Source organism: Montipora foliosa, chromosome 5, assembly GCF_036669935.1.
Source record: "Montipora foliosa isolate CH-2021 chromosome 5, ASM3666993v2, whole genome shotgun sequence".
In the NCBI taxonomy this organism is placed as follows: Eukaryota; Metazoa; Cnidaria; class Anthozoa; order Scleractinia; family Acroporidae; genus Montipora; species Montipora foliosa.
In genome coordinates, this window is record NC_090873.1 from 41,816,833 (window position 1) to 41,834,332 (window position 17,500).

General features: G+C 41.1%; 1 protein-coding gene across 1 annotated transcript in view; it reads right to left on the minus strand.

The window, feature by feature from the left end:
* Window positions 1-6,422: 6,422 nt before the first annotated feature.
* The window catches only part of LOC138004216 (uncharacterized), a 44,141-nt gene continuing 33,063 nt past the window's right edge, over window positions 6,423-17,500 (minus strand). Inside the window, exons 23-31 of the mRNA XM_068850669.1 lie at window positions 13,581-15,118; window positions 12,039-12,903; window positions 11,221-11,847; window positions 9,871-10,110; window positions 9,447-9,638; window positions 8,613-9,077; window positions 8,138-8,302; window positions 7,910-8,012; window positions 6,423-7,063 (exon numbers count right to left, since the gene is read on the minus strand). Coding sequence (XP_068706770.1) covers window positions 6,856-7,063; window positions 7,910-8,012; window positions 8,138-8,302; window positions 8,613-9,077; window positions 9,447-9,638; window positions 9,871-10,110; window positions 11,221-11,847; window positions 12,039-12,903; window positions 13,581-15,118 — 4,403 coding nt within the window. The 3' untranslated portion in view covers window positions 6,423-6,855. The remainder of the gene's footprint in view (window positions 7,064-7,909; window positions 8,013-8,137; window positions 8,303-8,612; window positions 9,078-9,446; window positions 9,639-9,870; window positions 10,111-11,220; window positions 11,848-12,038; window positions 12,904-13,580; window positions 15,119-17,500) is intronic.

Here is a 17,500-nt window from a genome sequence, read left to right on the forward strand (position 1 = left end):
AATGGAAATGAGTCGCGTATTCTTATGCAAATCAAACTCATTTCCCTTACAATAGTTGAGCACCAAGACTCATTTCGAAACCGAGACAAACAGCAACTCGGAAATGGCCCATCAGTGCTTCGTTTCACGGGTTTTAAAAGCCACATGTGTACAGATCAGAGAAAAGAAGTCGAAAGCCAACACTGAAGTCACCAGTGATCGGAGTGACGACCTGTGGTTCATAAAGCCGTTCACCAGCGGAGCACGATCAGGTCAAAAAGACTTGCTTCTGACTACGTCAAAACGTACCAACGCAAGTTTTCTAGTTTTTTTGCAAGAAGCAGCCTTTCAAGTAGAGGCAGTTGTAACTTCCGTCGGTGTTGTTGCAAAGTTGTGCCATGACCATGCTCTGTGCACTCGTCAGTCATTTGACCAGCCATTCAGTTAATCAATCGAGTCAGTATCCTTCGCTTTTTGTGTCTCCTCAGGATAAGCGAAGAACTTGAAGTAACCGTTTCACCAATCATTCCAATGAAGTTGCCCATGCAAGTTGTGAGATCCACCATCAGCCTGTATCATGATTGATATGAGTTTACACGAACACCGTTTCATTTGCAACCGTACATTTTCGATGCGGCTACGCCTTCGTGGGTTCAATTCCCACTCTGGTCAGAGTTTCTCTTTGTCCTTGTGTGGGCCCATTTCCATTAGTAGGGCTAACGCTCACATGCTTCATATGGGGTAGAAAACTAGCACTTCACATTATACTCTAATCAGTTAAGTCTGTTCAAATATAAGTTCTACACGGCCAACGTTTGCAAAAACGTAATCCTTCCTTGGCCTTCTGTTTACACGACACCGATCGGAACCCATTGCCGAAACTGGGTCGATTTGAAAACGCTGCCAAAGGTGGAGCGTTTTGAAAACGATACGGTTTCATCTGTCGTGTAAATAGCGAAACCGCATCGATTTGAACGTTATTTTTTTGGAGCGAAATTTTCATTGTTCGATTCAAAATGGTAAATTTAGCACATAGAGTGCAGCGCTCGCTTATAACATCACGACTTTGATTTTCTGGCGAAAACTATTTGGTGTAAACACTTTCAAACGGCATCGATTTTGGTACGGTTTCGAAGTCGTGAAACCTGCGTTCGTGTGAACGCCGCTTAAAACTGCTTGCAGATTACAATCGCCCAACTCTTGAGGTTGATCATTGTTTCTGCAAAATCAAAAATTTACTCTCCAAGACGAGGATATTTATCACCCTGTAATTCCATCTTTTTGGGAATAGCAGCTACTTTATTATTCATCAGCGTCACAATTTTTTGCTGATTTTGGGGCTCATTTTGTTGAAACTCAAGCACGCTTCCAACATACCTGTTTATTTTCGTGACTTATGCACTGCCTACGGTGCACTACCACAAAAATCCTCCCGTATCACATTTCAACCCACGTATGCAAATCTCTTTTCCCGCGAGAAATTTATTGAAACAAATAACATATTTGCTATTAGAGGCAAAAAATCCTTCCTATTTCAGTTGCGTGCGAACAAGACACACAATCCGTGTCACAAAGCATATGCAATTCAATAAATTTCTGACAGTTCACATCAAACCCTTTTCGAAAGAACCTTGACCGTAAATAATGAAGCACAAAAGAGACAAGCTTTCGTTCAAATAATTTTTCACAGTCACAAGTTCATGTTTTTTACCTTTGCAGAGTTGAGTAAGAAATAATTAACAAATCGAAAGTGGTTCAGCGTTGTCTGTACTCTTATCGACAACGATATTCGTCATCACAGTGGTCAAAATGTTGTGGACTCACGAGGCGCAGTCGAGTGAGTCCACAACAAATTTTGACCACTGTGATGACGAATATCGTTTTCGATAAGAGTACAGACAACGCTGAACCACTTTCGATTTGTTTTTTACCACAATATTCAACGCCAAGGAAAGTTTTTATTTCAGAGCGTGACCAAAATCATGACACGAAGAAAGAGCAAGCGTTGTCTATAACTTTCTCGCAATATGATTGGTTTATTTCCCAAAATGGGCGTTCCTGATTGGTTATTACATTGCTTGACAAATTGACGCGAGCATGACGCGTACAGCGTTGTCTAGACTCTCGTCGACAACGGCAAATTAGCCAATCAGATTGCGAGATTACAAGCAATTGTGGTAAAAATGTAAATTACCAGACAACTTAGATGCGATTTCAGTAAACACTGTGGGGGCTGGACGATCGGCAAGCCAGCGAGCCATGCGAATGTCGCATTTAAGTCTAAGCACCCATTTCAAATAGCGCTGATAAACAGTTATTAAGTCTAAGCACCCATTTTAAAACGGTTGGCTTTCAATAACTGTGTGACTCGCATGTTGACTCTCATGGCTCGCCATGTTGGCTTGCATGACTCGCAGTCATGGCTCGCATTGCTGGCATGACTAGCATGGCTCGCTGGCTCGCACATTGTCCTAATTCCACACTCTGATGCATTCAAGGCGTTCGATTCCTTCAATGTTTGTTAAATCCATAAAAAAAATTGTCATTTGATTTCAGTATTTTATAAGACCAAGTTAGTAAAATATTAGAAACAAAGCTCACTTGATATCCAACGGCAAAAATTGAAATTGTTGTCGAAGACCATTACTCGTCGGACTGGTAGCTTTAATGATTCCAGATATTTAGTTTTCACCGCCTGTCTTGTTCATCCAATTGACGTTCCATTCTTGAGCTCCATGAGGGTATATTTTGTTTAAAGATCCACTAAAACGCCATTCGCGTTACAATGACTTTCGACGCCATTGAAGGTTAACAAGAATTAGTGAAATTTCCAATTGTTACCGGAAGACTGTGCAGAGTTGAGTACAAATAAATACAAACAGCCAGACAATAGAGATCACAGATCCACTTAAGGTGTTCGATTCCTTCTCTGTATTTGTTGAACCCATAAGTTACCAGAGAATTTTCCATTTGGTTTCAGTGTTGTACATAACACCACACTTGGCAAAATATTAGAAATACAGCTTGATTTCGGCTCGACGGGCGAAAGATTGTTATCGAAGTCCATTACTCGCTTTTAAGATTCCAGATATTTATTTTTCCATTCTTTGAGTTCCATAAGGGTATATTTTGTTTAAAGGTGCACTAAAACGCCATTCGCGTTAGAATGACTTTCGACGCCATTGCAGGTTAATTAAATGTTCTCCTGTGTGCAGCAGAGAAATCAGCGCATTACCCCAACCCCCTCAAAGCTAGCAAAATACGCACAGAAGACTATCTGCAAAAGGACACCACTTAGCAGGGCATACACGTCCACTATACCCTAACAAATGAGATTCGTCTCTTGAAACCGATGGTCCATTGGTACGAATGGTAGGATTGGTACCGATAGAAAATGATGTCATTCTAATGGTTTTATTGGTGAAAAACAAGTTCTCTTTTACACCAAGTAGAAACGCGCTAATAATTATTATGAATATTCCTCGTTCTATAAGCCAACCACACAAAACACGTTCGCTTTCACCAATAGAACCATTGGAATCACCACTAACACCAACGGAGTCTATAGGTGGTTTTCAACCAACCTCTAGAGACACCAATAACAATAGTGAAATGTAAGACTTCTGGTGGACGAACAAAAGAAGCTAATGAGAGATCTTTTGTTTTCGTCCACCAACATGGCGGCGATGACGTAACGTGAAAACCACCTATTTGTGAGTACTGGACAACCCTCTAGCAGGGGAGTCACAGGCAAGACTTTGGCAAGATTTCTGCACAGGTCCCTACTTCACTATGCATACGCTGCGTTGTTTCGAGAAAACAATAACGATAGCAATAGACGTCCTTTGGGACTGTGGCCGATATGGACTTAGAAAAAACCGGTTGAACTTCTGACTGAAATACGGAAAATCAAACATTTTTTCCTGCAATTTTATCGATTTTTCAATTTTAGAATAAGCGAAAGAAGTGGTTTTTCAAGCAATCGTTGTAATAGGGTTCAGATTCTCAGACATAACAAACAGACCAAATAAAAGTACTGTCATAAAAAATTTAACGGCTACCTGCTCTTTTTATCGTGTAATTGTTCTTTCTGTCTGCTTGCGAATTCGCCGAGACACTGCAAAGTGTATGTTTTCTTCCTTTCCTTTATTGAGGATCACAAACGGTGCCTTTAGTGGGCTTTTGCGATTTATCGCTCTTTGTAGAGATCGGCAATATTCTTAAAGATGCTTTAAGTAAATAACTTTGGTAGAGATCCATGGATGTTCCCGTACGAGGCATACTTTGTTACACTCCCCATCATGTCTTTTCAATGCCCTGCTGTGGGCTCGTTTGTCTGGGTCGAAGAAGTTTAGGCGATGGTTAACTGTGAGATGATGTTAGCCCTTGTCTTGTAGGCAATTGTAAACTCTCCGGCCACAGGTAGCTAGGGCTAATATTTTTTCAAGGAAAGTTTACTGTCAGAAAATTATGTGTTCTGGCGGATTGAAGGTTATCCATTGCAGTTTTTTCTTGAGCATCGCGAAACAGATCCATCTCTCGATGCACTTTGTCTTTGCCAACTGACTGCGTTTTCACACAGGTTTTGGACATGCACGGAAGACGAAAGTAAGTTATTTTCTTTTCACCATTCTATCCACCGCTCGGGGTAGGCTTTAAAGCAGGGACAATTTCCAAATGTCCCTTGTCTGACGCTTTTACTTCGGTAGCCATCTTGATTGTTACGAAGACACAAGTTTGCTTCAACAGAAGGGAAATACGACATTTAAATTGCAATGAACTCGTACATTAAAGTTTCCGATGAAAAATGTGCCAATCAGACTGTAAGCGTGGTGCACTCTTCCACGCAGTGAACTTATAAGTGTGCCACACGGGGCATGAAGGAAAAGCAGGTCACAAATCACAACAATACTGGAAAACCTGAAACTATCACAGGGACTAACCTTAAACCTAAACAGTGACTTAAGTCGTAATTAGGGTTACGGTTAGCACTATTAAAGGGATGGGTTGTTTCAGGAGTAGTAAACCAGGGATCTCTAAACGGTAACCTACGAGTGTAGGTGCCCGGCGCGGCACGTGTATATAATTACGTACCATTGTAGTCAATAGTCAGTCCGAATTCAAAATAAATATCATTTTGAAGATGTGAATTAGCAACTTGACACGTAAGCTCAGTGATCAAGAACAGGGACAAGAAATCCAGAGATTTACCCTCGGTCGGAGTTTAAGGCAAGCTGCGAGTGACATATCTTGGGATAACATGGCAGAAAAAGCCGAGCGGGATTTGGAAAAAGGACAAGACGAAGGGATAGAAAGAGGAAACCTGGGACGAAAACGAGTAACGGTGGGCGCGATGTGGGGAAAGAAGAGAGAGAGGGAGGGAGTAAGTACAAATTAGTATATATTCGATTCTCTTGGGTATACGTATTGTTCTACAAAACAATAGAGCGAATGAATAATTAATGTATTCTGTATGCATAATGAAGTAGGGACCTGTACGGAAATTATTCCAAGACTTTTACCGACCCGGAAAAAAAAAAAACGGAGAAATATTACTTATTTTTCGACTGCGATTGCCATACTGGCAACGCAGTAACAAGGCGTGCAGCTTCTGAGACTGCTCACGGCCGAGTGCCTCAAGAATTGAGCCGAATTTCTCCCACTTCCAAAGGTCGCTCGCCTCCCAGCTTTGGGCACGTAAAAAGTCGATAATTTTGTTAGCATCGGGCCAAAAATCATCGCTTTTACACGGCTCTGCAATTTCAAAATCCTGCTCGATTTTCAAGCTTTGCTCAGGTTTTTCCTATCGTCATATGATCGGGACAGGAGTCATGGATCATTGGAATTTGATCAACATCAAATTAACCAATCAAAAAGCACAGATTAATAAACTTGTCTCTCCTTGGGGAAATCCATCCCTTATTTTCCACAAGCTAGTGAACCTTTTGCGGCAAAAAAATTGACAATTACTACGCGTGAACCAATCTCGTATCCAGAGTCCTCAGGCTCTTTGGCCAGCGGTTAGTCGCCAAGGGAGACTCTGGGATGATGGAATTTTTTTCACTCCAGGATTTCTGGGGTAAAACACTAGAGCCGTTACGGGCTAGCCGATAATTTTTTTTCGCAAAATTCCATCATCCCAGAGTCTCCCTTGGCGACTAACCGCTGGCGAAAGAGCCTGGGGACTCTAGGTACGAGATTGTACGCAAACCGAAATCGAACCCAGCTTGACTGTTCACGGGGTTGAACCGCCCACACGGCCTGTACTTGAATACATTTACTGCGAGCAAAAAGAAATTAGGAGTTTATATTAGCTACTCTTTTTAACGTGTGAGAGATCCTGATCTGGGATATTCACTCCACAGTCCTGCCGCTGGTATTTGCAGCAGATCAGGAGCGGATTACACGTGCCACTTTCAAAGAATCAATAGGCAAACATTAGTTGCATGTACTTTATTATTCTTATCTATCTATTGGCCATATCTTTCTGTGTTATGAATACAGCGTCACCTAAAAAAGATAAGTCAATATGACGTAAATGCTCACACAATCAAATTCTGTTACCTGTTGTTCTGTATCTATCTATTATGCTGGCAAATATTGACAATACACAAGCCCAGGTACAACATATTCAGCTTACAACATTTATAAATGAAAACAAAAAGGCATAAAATCGTTTTTAAGGACTGTGTTGACCTCTATGGCATTTGAGCGTTGTTTTTTTTTTCCGACGATGTCAAAGAGGGAAGACTAGATGTATGCGAGCAATCAGAAACAAAATAACACAACGTCATCTTTTCAAAGCTTTCTATTTTCTACAGAGGAAAGCCCGAAGGTAAGAAATACACCTCGTTTGTTGTACTGGCAGTTAAATATTTACTTTGAGACCACATACACATTTTCAGCATCGAGATGTTTAGGTAAGTCTGAAACGTCACAAAAACTTGTTTCCTTGAGTCTATTCCCTGGATGAATTTCTTTCTTCTGATTTTCCAAATGGAAAGTTTCGAACCCTTCGTTGTCATGACTTCTTTTGCGAGGTGAAGGTGCAATAGCTCTCTTTGAACGGCTTGTGTGATAGACCCTTCAAAAGGAAGTAAAATGTGAAAAAAATCATAAACGTTTAGCTGATACGAACTATGTGCGTTTTTAAAAGGCAATAATGAATTTAAGACGTAATTCCGTAAATAGTAATTACAACAATAATGACCGTAGGTAAAAATTACCTGTAATTTGTTGCAAGGCGTATGTGTATATGTTGTCAGGGGGAATTGCGGGAAAACGCTCTCCGAAAATAGTTTTCAGAATCGGGCTGCTCGCATTTTGACTTCCTCTCCCTATGATGCTGGCGCTGGGTACTTGTTACAACGACTTGGATGGAAAGACCTGATTTCCCAAGCGTCAAATTCAAGTAACTTTAATGGTGTTCAAAGCTCTTAATGATATGGTTCCCGACTACTTATCCTCTATGTTCACAGAGCGGGATGCGTCAGGATATGTTTTAAGGGACTCTACAAACAAATTAAGTGTCCCCTTACCCAGAACCAACTACCTAAAAAGGGGCTTTAGCTATATATAGAGGTGCAATGCTCTGGAACAGTCTACCCGGCAGTCGCAGACAAGTGAAATCTCTAGATCTTTTTAACCAATGATTAAACCTTCATTTTAGTTAAATGTTATACACACGGCATTCATGGAAAACAGGTCTAGTTTTGTGTAAATTGAGTGGTATTTTTACTGAAGATACTTTTTAGGTGCGGGCTTATTGTTATTAGGAATTATTGCAATTTATTTACATTGTGATCATCTGATGAATTTTTAGTGTGTTAAAGATTTCAGATTGAGATTTGAGTTTACTCCCACTGATGCTAGCCGTTAACCAATGTTCCATTATTCAATCTATATATTTTCTTCCCGTATAATAACGTACCTGCAGAAAGTGAAAAGTCCAAAGATAGCAGCGGCAACAGCTACTGATGTTGGTATGATTATCTTGAGAGGCAAGGTGTCTTCGGGTATATTTTCTGTGGCAGCTGTTAGCATAAATCAAGACAACAAGTTTAACGTCTAACGAAAGCATAATAACTAATATGAAAAAAACTTTCCTTACGTTTTGGACTTTGTGTTTTCTCTTTTCACGAATGGATATAATTCTTACCTAAGTCGCAGAGTGTTATTGAACTTGCGCCTCCAGCAGAGGTTGTGTGTCCCTTGCCACATGGTTTGCAGCTTAGCTGCCCCTCCTCGTCCTGATAGTTGCCCCGGGAACACGATATACAGCTTGAAGGAGACAACTGATGGAACGTTCCAACGGGACAAGCAACTATAGAAAATTTAAACAGTATTCAATACCGAAAGACTAATAATAGGAAAATAAGCGTGACTAGCTTCAGTCTGGCTCCATCGTAAAATTTCAGTGAGATACTCATTTTAGTCTGATGCACTACCTTGACTGACAAAAAATTAGATTTTCAATTTGAAATGCAGCACTACGACGTAACTTTCTCAGAAAGTGTCACGAAAGCCAAAGTGACATTGAACTGGGATGAAGCCAGTAATATAAGCACCAACAGTAACGTTCTTTTCGCTTGTGAAGTTCCTTTAACCTATGAAAAAAAGGTCAATGATCTTACCACACGTCGTTTCGTCATTTCTTGAAACAAAGCCAGGACTGCAAGTGACATTAGATGAGAGATGCTCAAACGAGGATTTGTCTGCAGTGCTGTTAATACCATTGAAGTTAATGCTAAACTTTCCCGTCGAGACTACATACTGCATCTGAAACAGAATAGCTTCACTCGTCTCCTCAATATCGTCTGGCAGTGAAGCAGCCGCCGATGGCTTGACTGATAACGAAAAGAGGACTTTTTTCGTACTACCCACTGATCTCCGCCTTTTCTGATTGCTCGTCCAGCCACATTCGGGAACCAAGACGTTTGTTATCTTGCAAGCATTATCGTTAACGCATCCTGGAATTGTTGAAAGCGTTTGGTCAACTTCCTCCTCGATTGAGGCGCGTAATCCATTCAGTTGACCACACCGAACCTCGGGGAACGATACTGAGACGTGATGTTGGATTTCATTCGGTAAGCCAATTTCTGCAAAAATCATAATAAAGTGTATTAATACATTTGATCGACAAAAGAAAGATAAAAATATATACCACGTCGACGCGTGTCTGGGCGCTGGTCAACAACATTGCATAATGTGTTACCTCGTTCGTTAAAGGCGTTTGATAGAAACCTTGACATGATCACCTACACACAACACTATCAAAGAACATGCACCTGGATGAGACACCCTCAACGTTGATCATGATTGTTAACCGACGTCGATAGCATTTACAAATGAGACGGTTTTCAACATGACAGAAGTGCTGGTGGAGAACCTTAAACAAATTTACTTCCTTGATCTAATGACATTTGAATGGTTCAAGAAAAATAACATGATGTAGAGGTGCATCTTACTCGAACATGCAGGTATGTCGGGGTTTTCGATGCCATTCCAGTTCCAGTCAGTGTCAGGACCGCAGGTAAACTCAGTTATTGCCGTAGTGGTAAATGCGTCGCCCTCATTGCATGTCAAAGTACACAGGTGGCTACCTGATACCTTTCGGCAAGCCTTTTTCCCATTCTTGGGTTCTGGAAGCTTCCGGCATTCTGCAAAGTCAATAAAGAAGACTTAAGGCCCCGACGAATACAAAGCAAAAGTTAACACATCGATTGTACAATTAACAAAAACAAGAGACATCGTTTTCCCATGTACGTTTCCGGGTACGCTTAATCTGTAGAATGATCTATGGTTCAGAGAAATGACTGCTGCTTGTACACAACTATATTGTAGCTTTACATCACAATCTGCAAACCTTGGATTGCTGCAACTGCTACCTACCCTTTTCGTTGTTAATCCTTTTTTGACAGAACTTTCCCCAGTAACCTTCGTTGCAGACACAGTCATACCGGTTGACACCATCCACGCAGCTTCCATTGACACAGGGTTCCCAGCTACAGTCATCAATATTAATGTTGCAATGGAATCCTGTGAATCCAGCTTGACAGGTGCAGAAGTAAAAACCTTCACGAGACTCACAGTAAAGGAAGTGAGAGCAGTTGGTCGTGCACATTTCTTTGGCTGCAACCAGACCAAACACGTTAGCAAAAGGTGGACATAATTAGCCTTTCTATTTCATTATTTGGCGGCAAAATGAAAATTTTGTGCCAAGACTCTTCATATTAATCATATACTTCAAAATGCGGCCACTGTGTAGATGGCTGGATAACCTGCAAGATTTATTCTGGCCTTTATGAATAGTAGGGACTTTAATCTTGAGAGTGGCTTTCTGAGCTCAGTTTGTAAGAAGCTTTATGTTTCGCACATATCATGATCTCACGAGAAACGCTTAGGTATTCACTGAGAGTATTTAGGGTGCATTTCGCATCGAAGAAGCTAGAAACGAGCAATACATTGGAGTGTTCATATGTCCATCACATGAAAGATCTGATCTCAACGTAGAAAGGCATTCAAAAGGCGATCAAGGAAGAACTCTTACACGATCCTGAAGCACACAATAGCTATAATAAGCAAATGCGGGCTCGAGCTTGTTGTAATATTTATGAAATAAATTAATGAAGTTGTTGTTATGGTTGTTGTCGTTGTCGTTGTTGTTGTTGTCGTCGTTCTTGTTGTCATTGATGTTGCTGTCGTTGTTGTCGTTGTTGTTGTTGTTGTTCTCGTTGTCGTTGTTATTGTCCTTGTTGTCGTTGTCGTTGTCGTCATCGTCTTTGTTGTCGCCATCACCATCGTCGTCGTTGTTGTTGTCGTGTTGCGGTTGTCGTCTTTGTCGTTTTTGTTATCGTTGTTGCTTTTGTTGTTGCCGTTGTTGTCGTTGTTGTTATTGCTGTTGTCGTTGTTGTTTTCATAGTTGATCTCAACATAGAAAGGCATGCAAAAGGCGATCAAGGAAGAACACTTACACGATCCTGAAGCACACAATAGCTAAAGCTACATGCGGGCTCGAGCTTGTTGTAATATTTGTGAACTAAATTAATAAAGTTGCCATTGTATTTGTTGTTGTTGTCGTTGTCGTTTTCGTAGTTGTCGTTGACGTTGTTGTTATGGTTGCTGTTGTTGTTGTCGTTTTCGTTGTTGTTGTTGTTGTTGTTGTTGTTGTTGTTGTCATTGTCGTTGTCGTTGTTGTTGGTGCTAAGTCACTGACTGAGCACCACTGCCGTTCTTACTTACCTTTGCATTGAGTCTTAAATCTCTTCTCCACTTTTCCTTTAATTCCTTGAATGAAACTGCTCCATGATCTAACACTACCAGAGATGGCCCAAGTACAATTATGAGCAGCATTCCACACGTGAAATTCCATTGCTGGCACATTCCAAATGTTGAATTGATGCAGGGTACCGACAAAAGCTTTTGATAGAACAGTCTTGCTATCGCCTGCAAGATACCGCTGACCAAGGACAATCCACCCACCTCCAGCAACAACGCCATTCTTAAGTATGTCACTCGCCATTTCTTTCACTATTCCATCAATGTATACGGTAACAGTTCCGTTCTGTCCGCTCCATACGACGCCCAAAAAATGCCAGAGCCCGTCTGCTAATCTGAAGTCTACTCTTACGATTTCATGTTTGATCTCAATGTGAACTTGGGACTCCGTGTAGGAGAGTATTACCACGTCCTCATGCATGTTTGGCACACTGTAACTAAAGATTGTTCCCGATTTGTGCGCGAACTCTGCACGGACAAAGAAAGCGATGGTAAAGGATCTCATGTTCGGGATGCTCTGGCGGTCTGAAAGTAGCACCATGTCATCGGTAGTCTGGGCCTTGAAAATCAGATCAAAGTTGCTGCCAAGAACTACAAAGAATGAAAACAATAGAGATGTAATTAAAATATTGTTTCACTACTTCAAATTAGCAGGCGGAAAAGCAATTAGATCTAGCTGTATGTAAACGGGAGTGGGAGATATTACAGGGAGTAATAAACTAAAAGGCTGTTAACAACTAATTCCATTTTCTCGTAAATCACAATTTAACATTGCTACATACAGATTTCACAGTTATCTCCAGTGTGTGAAGGGTAGCACACGCATTTGTATCCATCTATCTGATCGACACAGTAAGCATTGGGCATGGTACAGGGATCTGAAGCACAGTCATCAATGTTTACGTCACAGGTTTCCCCAGTGAATCCAGTCTTACAGGAGCAATTGAAGGTCCCTGTAGAGTTATCACCCAGACAAGTGCCTCCATTTTCGCAAGGTGACGACGAGCAGACATCGCTGAGGTTCTCGCAGTTCCTTCCGATATACTTACTGGAGCACATGCACCTGTAACCGGGGGTCTCATCCACGCAGGTGCTGTTGTTCTCACACGGGTTGGACTCACATTCGTTTATCTCTGTTTTGCAATATGTTCCATTAAAGCCATCAGCACAGCGGCAAGAGTAGCCAGAGACTTCGTCTATACAAGTAGCGTTATTCTGGCAGGTGTTGTTGAAACAATCGTCTACGTTAAGCTCACAATACCTCCCTATATATCCTTCAAGGCAAGAGCAAGTAAAGCTGTTGATCCCATCATGACAGGTAGCGTTGTTGAAGCAGGGGCCGACTGCACACTCGTCTAAATTTAGTTCGCAATATTTTCCGTAGAAGCCAGCACTGCAGTTGCAGTGGAAACCTGTGAATAAATTGACGCAGATGCCATTCCGAGTGCAGTTGGCGTCTTTGCAGTAATCTATGCGCTGTTCACAACGTGAACCAGCGAACCCAGCGGAACAAGAGCAGCTGAAATTAGCAACCAAGTCAGTGCACATTCCGTTGTTCATACACGGGTTTGACTGACAGTCATCAATGTTGACCTCACACCGCTGACCACTGAAACCAAAGGGGCAGACGCAGTAGAAGGCATTGACCTTTCAAAGAAACACAAAATTAATAAATTGAGAATAAAAAAGTTTATGAACCGTGAGTAAATATATGTGTTTACTGCTTGCGAGGGAGAAAAGGGCTGAAAAAAAAAATTGGCAAACACAATGCTGTAAAAGAGAAACAAAAATTTTGTCCCATCATAAAAATAAAGAGACAACTTCGTTGTTATAGCAACAAGTTTAGCACATACATTGCTGTCTCAGGATGTTGGATTTCCACAGTATAATCTTGGGTAGACAGATTGCATAGAGCGGGACCGCTTTTGTTTCTAGTGCAAGGGTTCGGGTACGGCTTTCTCCGGCTACGCATGGGCGTTCACACCATTCTTGCCCAGTAAAGCCAATCGGTTTCAATTTGTTGTTTTTCGTTCCTTCGAGGACTTTCCAAACATTAAAGTGAACCCCCGTGAGTCAATTTAAAAGTTGAAAAGTGCGAAAGAGATCATTTTTTACTGAACTTTTATTTCAGATTCATAAACTGTATAAGGGAATTCAAGCCATCGAAAACTGTCTCAGTCAGTTGAAAATTCAGATTCGGAAATGTCATGTTGTTAAGTTTCAAGTAAGGTCACCAAAATAATATGTGTTTCGTTGAATTGCTAGCGCACTCATACACACGGTCCGACCATTTTCTGTACATTTGTTTAGTACCTAAACTTTACCTGATCATGACATGTTCCACCATAGAAACACGGGAAGGACTCGCACTCATTGACTTCAGTTTCACAGTGATCTCCCCTAAAACCAGGAGGACAGATGCAGGAGTAACTGTTTATTCCATCCACGCACGTGGAGCCATTAATGCATGGATGTACCAAGCAATCATCAACATTCACTTCACAACGGCGTCCGCTGAACCCATCAATACAATCGCAAGTGTAGTCGTCAACTTCATCGTTGCATGTCCCATTATTTTGACACGGAGAGCTCGAGCACTCGTCAACATCAACACTGCAGTCGCTTCCCGTGTAACCGCTCTTACAGGTACACTTGAAGTCATTTACCAGATCAGTACAGGTTCCTTCGTACAGGCATGGATTCTGCGCACACTCATTAATGTTTATTTCACAGTTGAAACCAGTGAATCCTGGAGGACAGAGACAAGTATACTCATCAATGCCGTCACTGCATGTACCACCATTAAAACACTGCTTATTTTGGCAATCGTCAACATTGTGCTGACACTTGTCTCCATTGAATCCATCTAAGCACTGACATGTGAACGACGTAAGGCCGTCGAAGCAGGATGCATTATTCAAGCACGGCATCGAGACGCAAAAGTCGATGTCTAGGTTGCAGGTATTACCGGTGAAGCCCAAGGGGCAGATACATGTGAAATTATTTACCCCATCGCGGCAGGAGCCATTGTTTGAACAAGGGTCAGAAGCGCAGTCATCGATGTTGACTTCGCAGTGGAGGCCTTCAAATCCATCTTTGCAGGTACAGCGGTATCCATTTACTCCGTCCACACATCTGGCCTCGTTTTTGCAGGGGCTGAAAGCACATTCATCAATGTTCACCTCACAGATCTTCCCAGTGAATCCCTGAGGACAAACGCAATAGAAATCATTGATCTGGTCAAGACAGGTCGCGTTGTTTTTGCAGTCGACACTCATGCACTCGTCAATTTCGTGTTCACAATTTGTTCCATTAAAACCTGCCGGGCAAATGCAGGTATAGCTGTCAACTCCATCAACGCACTGGGCGTCATTCTTGCAAGGATCAGATTCACAGTCATCGATGTTCTCCTCGCAGTCCCTACCTCGATAACCCGATACACAGATGCATTCATACTGGTTAATTTTGTCTGTACAAGACGCTCCGTTCAGGCAAGGAGACGTTAGACATTCATCAATTTCCGTATCACACATAGTTCCTGTGTATCCTGGCTTGCAGAGACAAGTATATCCTCCAACAAAATTGCGGCAAGTAGCATTGTTGAAGCAAAGTGATGAAACACACTCGTCAACGTCATCTTCACAGTTAAATCCTTGATAACCGTTTGTGCATGTACAGGTGTAGTTGTTCACGAGGTCATGGCATGTGCCGTTGTTAAGACAAGGTTGGTCTTGACAATCATCAATATTTATCTTACACTGTTTGCCAGTGTAACCAGGTTGGCAGGTGCAGAAGAAGTCACCAACGAGGTCTGTACACGTGGAGTTGTACATACAAGGATTTGATTCACATTCGTCGATCTCTGCAAACAAAATATTGACAGATAAAAAATAAATTTTAGCATTCGTTTAGTCGATAGATCGACTGATTTATGCCTTGGTCGACTAAACATAAAAAAATAATGACCAGCCAAGAATGATGATGATGATGATAAATTATTACTCTAGTGCATTAAGACACACAGGAGGTCTGGTACCCAGTATGTTGCCATGGTAACAATACTGGTGAATATTTATTGTGAAGCACATCTAGTGGAATCTTACTTCAAAAATTCAAACATTTCCGATACAAATTGGCTGAGATATCTTTTTTCATCATATTTTATCAAAATTAGGTTGAGTATATGACGTCACAGCATTCATCTTCTCGCCTACAGACTAATTGTTTACATTCTAAAATGGCTTATATAGGAAAGATGTGAATTTCGTCATAGTAGCACTTTAAAAAGGCTATATCTCTTGCTAATTTGCTGTTGTTAATTGACTTATTCACTACAAACAACAGTTGTTAAATAATAGTGATTGTAAAATTCATTAATAATTCATGAGGGTGTAAACCAATCCCAGCACAGTATTCAGATTACATGTACACATCTGTAAACCCCAACACAAATCAACTGAATTATTAAGCAGTAGAATTAACTTTTGATACAAACTCCTGCTCAGCTAATTAGTATTCATTAACTTTTGATACAAATCTCTACTGATTAAAATAACAATACTTTGCATTCAATTTAATGTATCCATTTCACAAGCAGGATAAAATATTCGCGTCCGATCTGTATGGACGTTTACAATGGCTCGCCTATCGGCTCGCCATTGTAAGCGCCCATACAGATCTCCCGCTCATATTTTATCTACTACATAAATGGTCGCGTTTAATTGTTATTACAAACTATTACAAGTTAATTACAATTTAATTTTAAGTTACAACTTTTATGAAAAGAAAAGAAAAGAAAAATCTTAATAGACTGGGGGGCAAATAGCTTTAGTAAGAGCTAGTTGAGCAGGGTCTGGAAGGGAGGTCTGGATCTCGAATCACGCGTCAATTTTCCCTACATTCACGAATCACGTAACCTTTTTTTGGGAATTCACGTATCGCGAAGTTGGATAGAGAATTGATCAAGTCTAAACGACTTTCCTGGTGATGACTACTTCTACACATGACTACACTACAGGAAAAGAGAGTCTTATCAGCTGACTTCGTGATGGGAATGCAACAAAAAGTATGATGATCAAATCGACAATTCTTGGCTCTTTGTTTGACTGTGATTAAGTATAAAGGCAATGAAGTTCATTGCTGTTACATTGTAGCTGTACAATTCTTCTCTTTCACATTTTGTAACTTCAAAACTTCGGTCACCTTGATTTTTCTATGACGTTCAAAAACTTATTAATAATTCATGAACCTAACACCATATCAAAACATCGATAAAACGTCACGTGTATGAACTTTATACTTGTTAATCTATGATAATTCTAAAAGCCCGGTGGCGGTTTTGATTCAGTCCCAGGGGGGTGCGGGGCTAAAATGTGCAAACAAAGCAAATATCGCTTATTCTCAAATGAAACGATCTTTAAGCCGCTGTTACACGTTGAAACTTTTTTTAGCTGAAACGTGTGTGCAACGGCAAGGCGAAGCAAGTTTCAGGAGGCATGGTCGGTCTCGTGAATCTTTTTGAATTTCCGATCTGCTGCGAGACAAGTTTCAAGAAAAGTAGAACCGCTTTCCACTTCTTCAACGGTCGCAGCAATCGCAGTGGTAATAAAAACGGGAGTTTCAGCGTGTAACACCACGTCGTGAAACTGGTCCCGCTCAGTCTTGTTACGCTACGCTGCGAAAGCCAATGAGAAACTGGCTAAGGCCATGTAAACAACATTTCGAGACCAGTTTCAACGTTTCAGAACGATTTTTGACCTTTTATGTTACACGGTGCAACGTCTGCTGAAATATTTTTTGCAGAGCCGTTGCACATGAGTTTCAGCTAAGAGTTTCAACGTGTAACAGCGGCTTTACCCATCCTCCTTTCAAACTTCGTCAACAAATTTTGTTAACCAAAAAATTCAACGACACTGCCGTCGTGTTAAGTCAAGGTGACTATTTCCCCTGTGAATTGCTGCACCTTAAGTTGATGGAAGAGAAATGTGACACCGAGTGTTATGAAGGTCAATAAAAGCGGTCGACTTGACAAGTTCACTTCACTGTAATAGAGAACTCTGTCCGTAGAATTTGAAAGTGAATAAAGCCTTGTACGGCAAACAAGGGAGCTACTGTACAGGACTCGCAGTTTATTCCATATACTCAGTTCAATAAATGGATTCATTTCATATATCATTTCATCTTTGTACAGAACCTGTCGTTTGAAAGCGAAAACGATCCGCTCCCGAGAGTAGGACATAAGCAC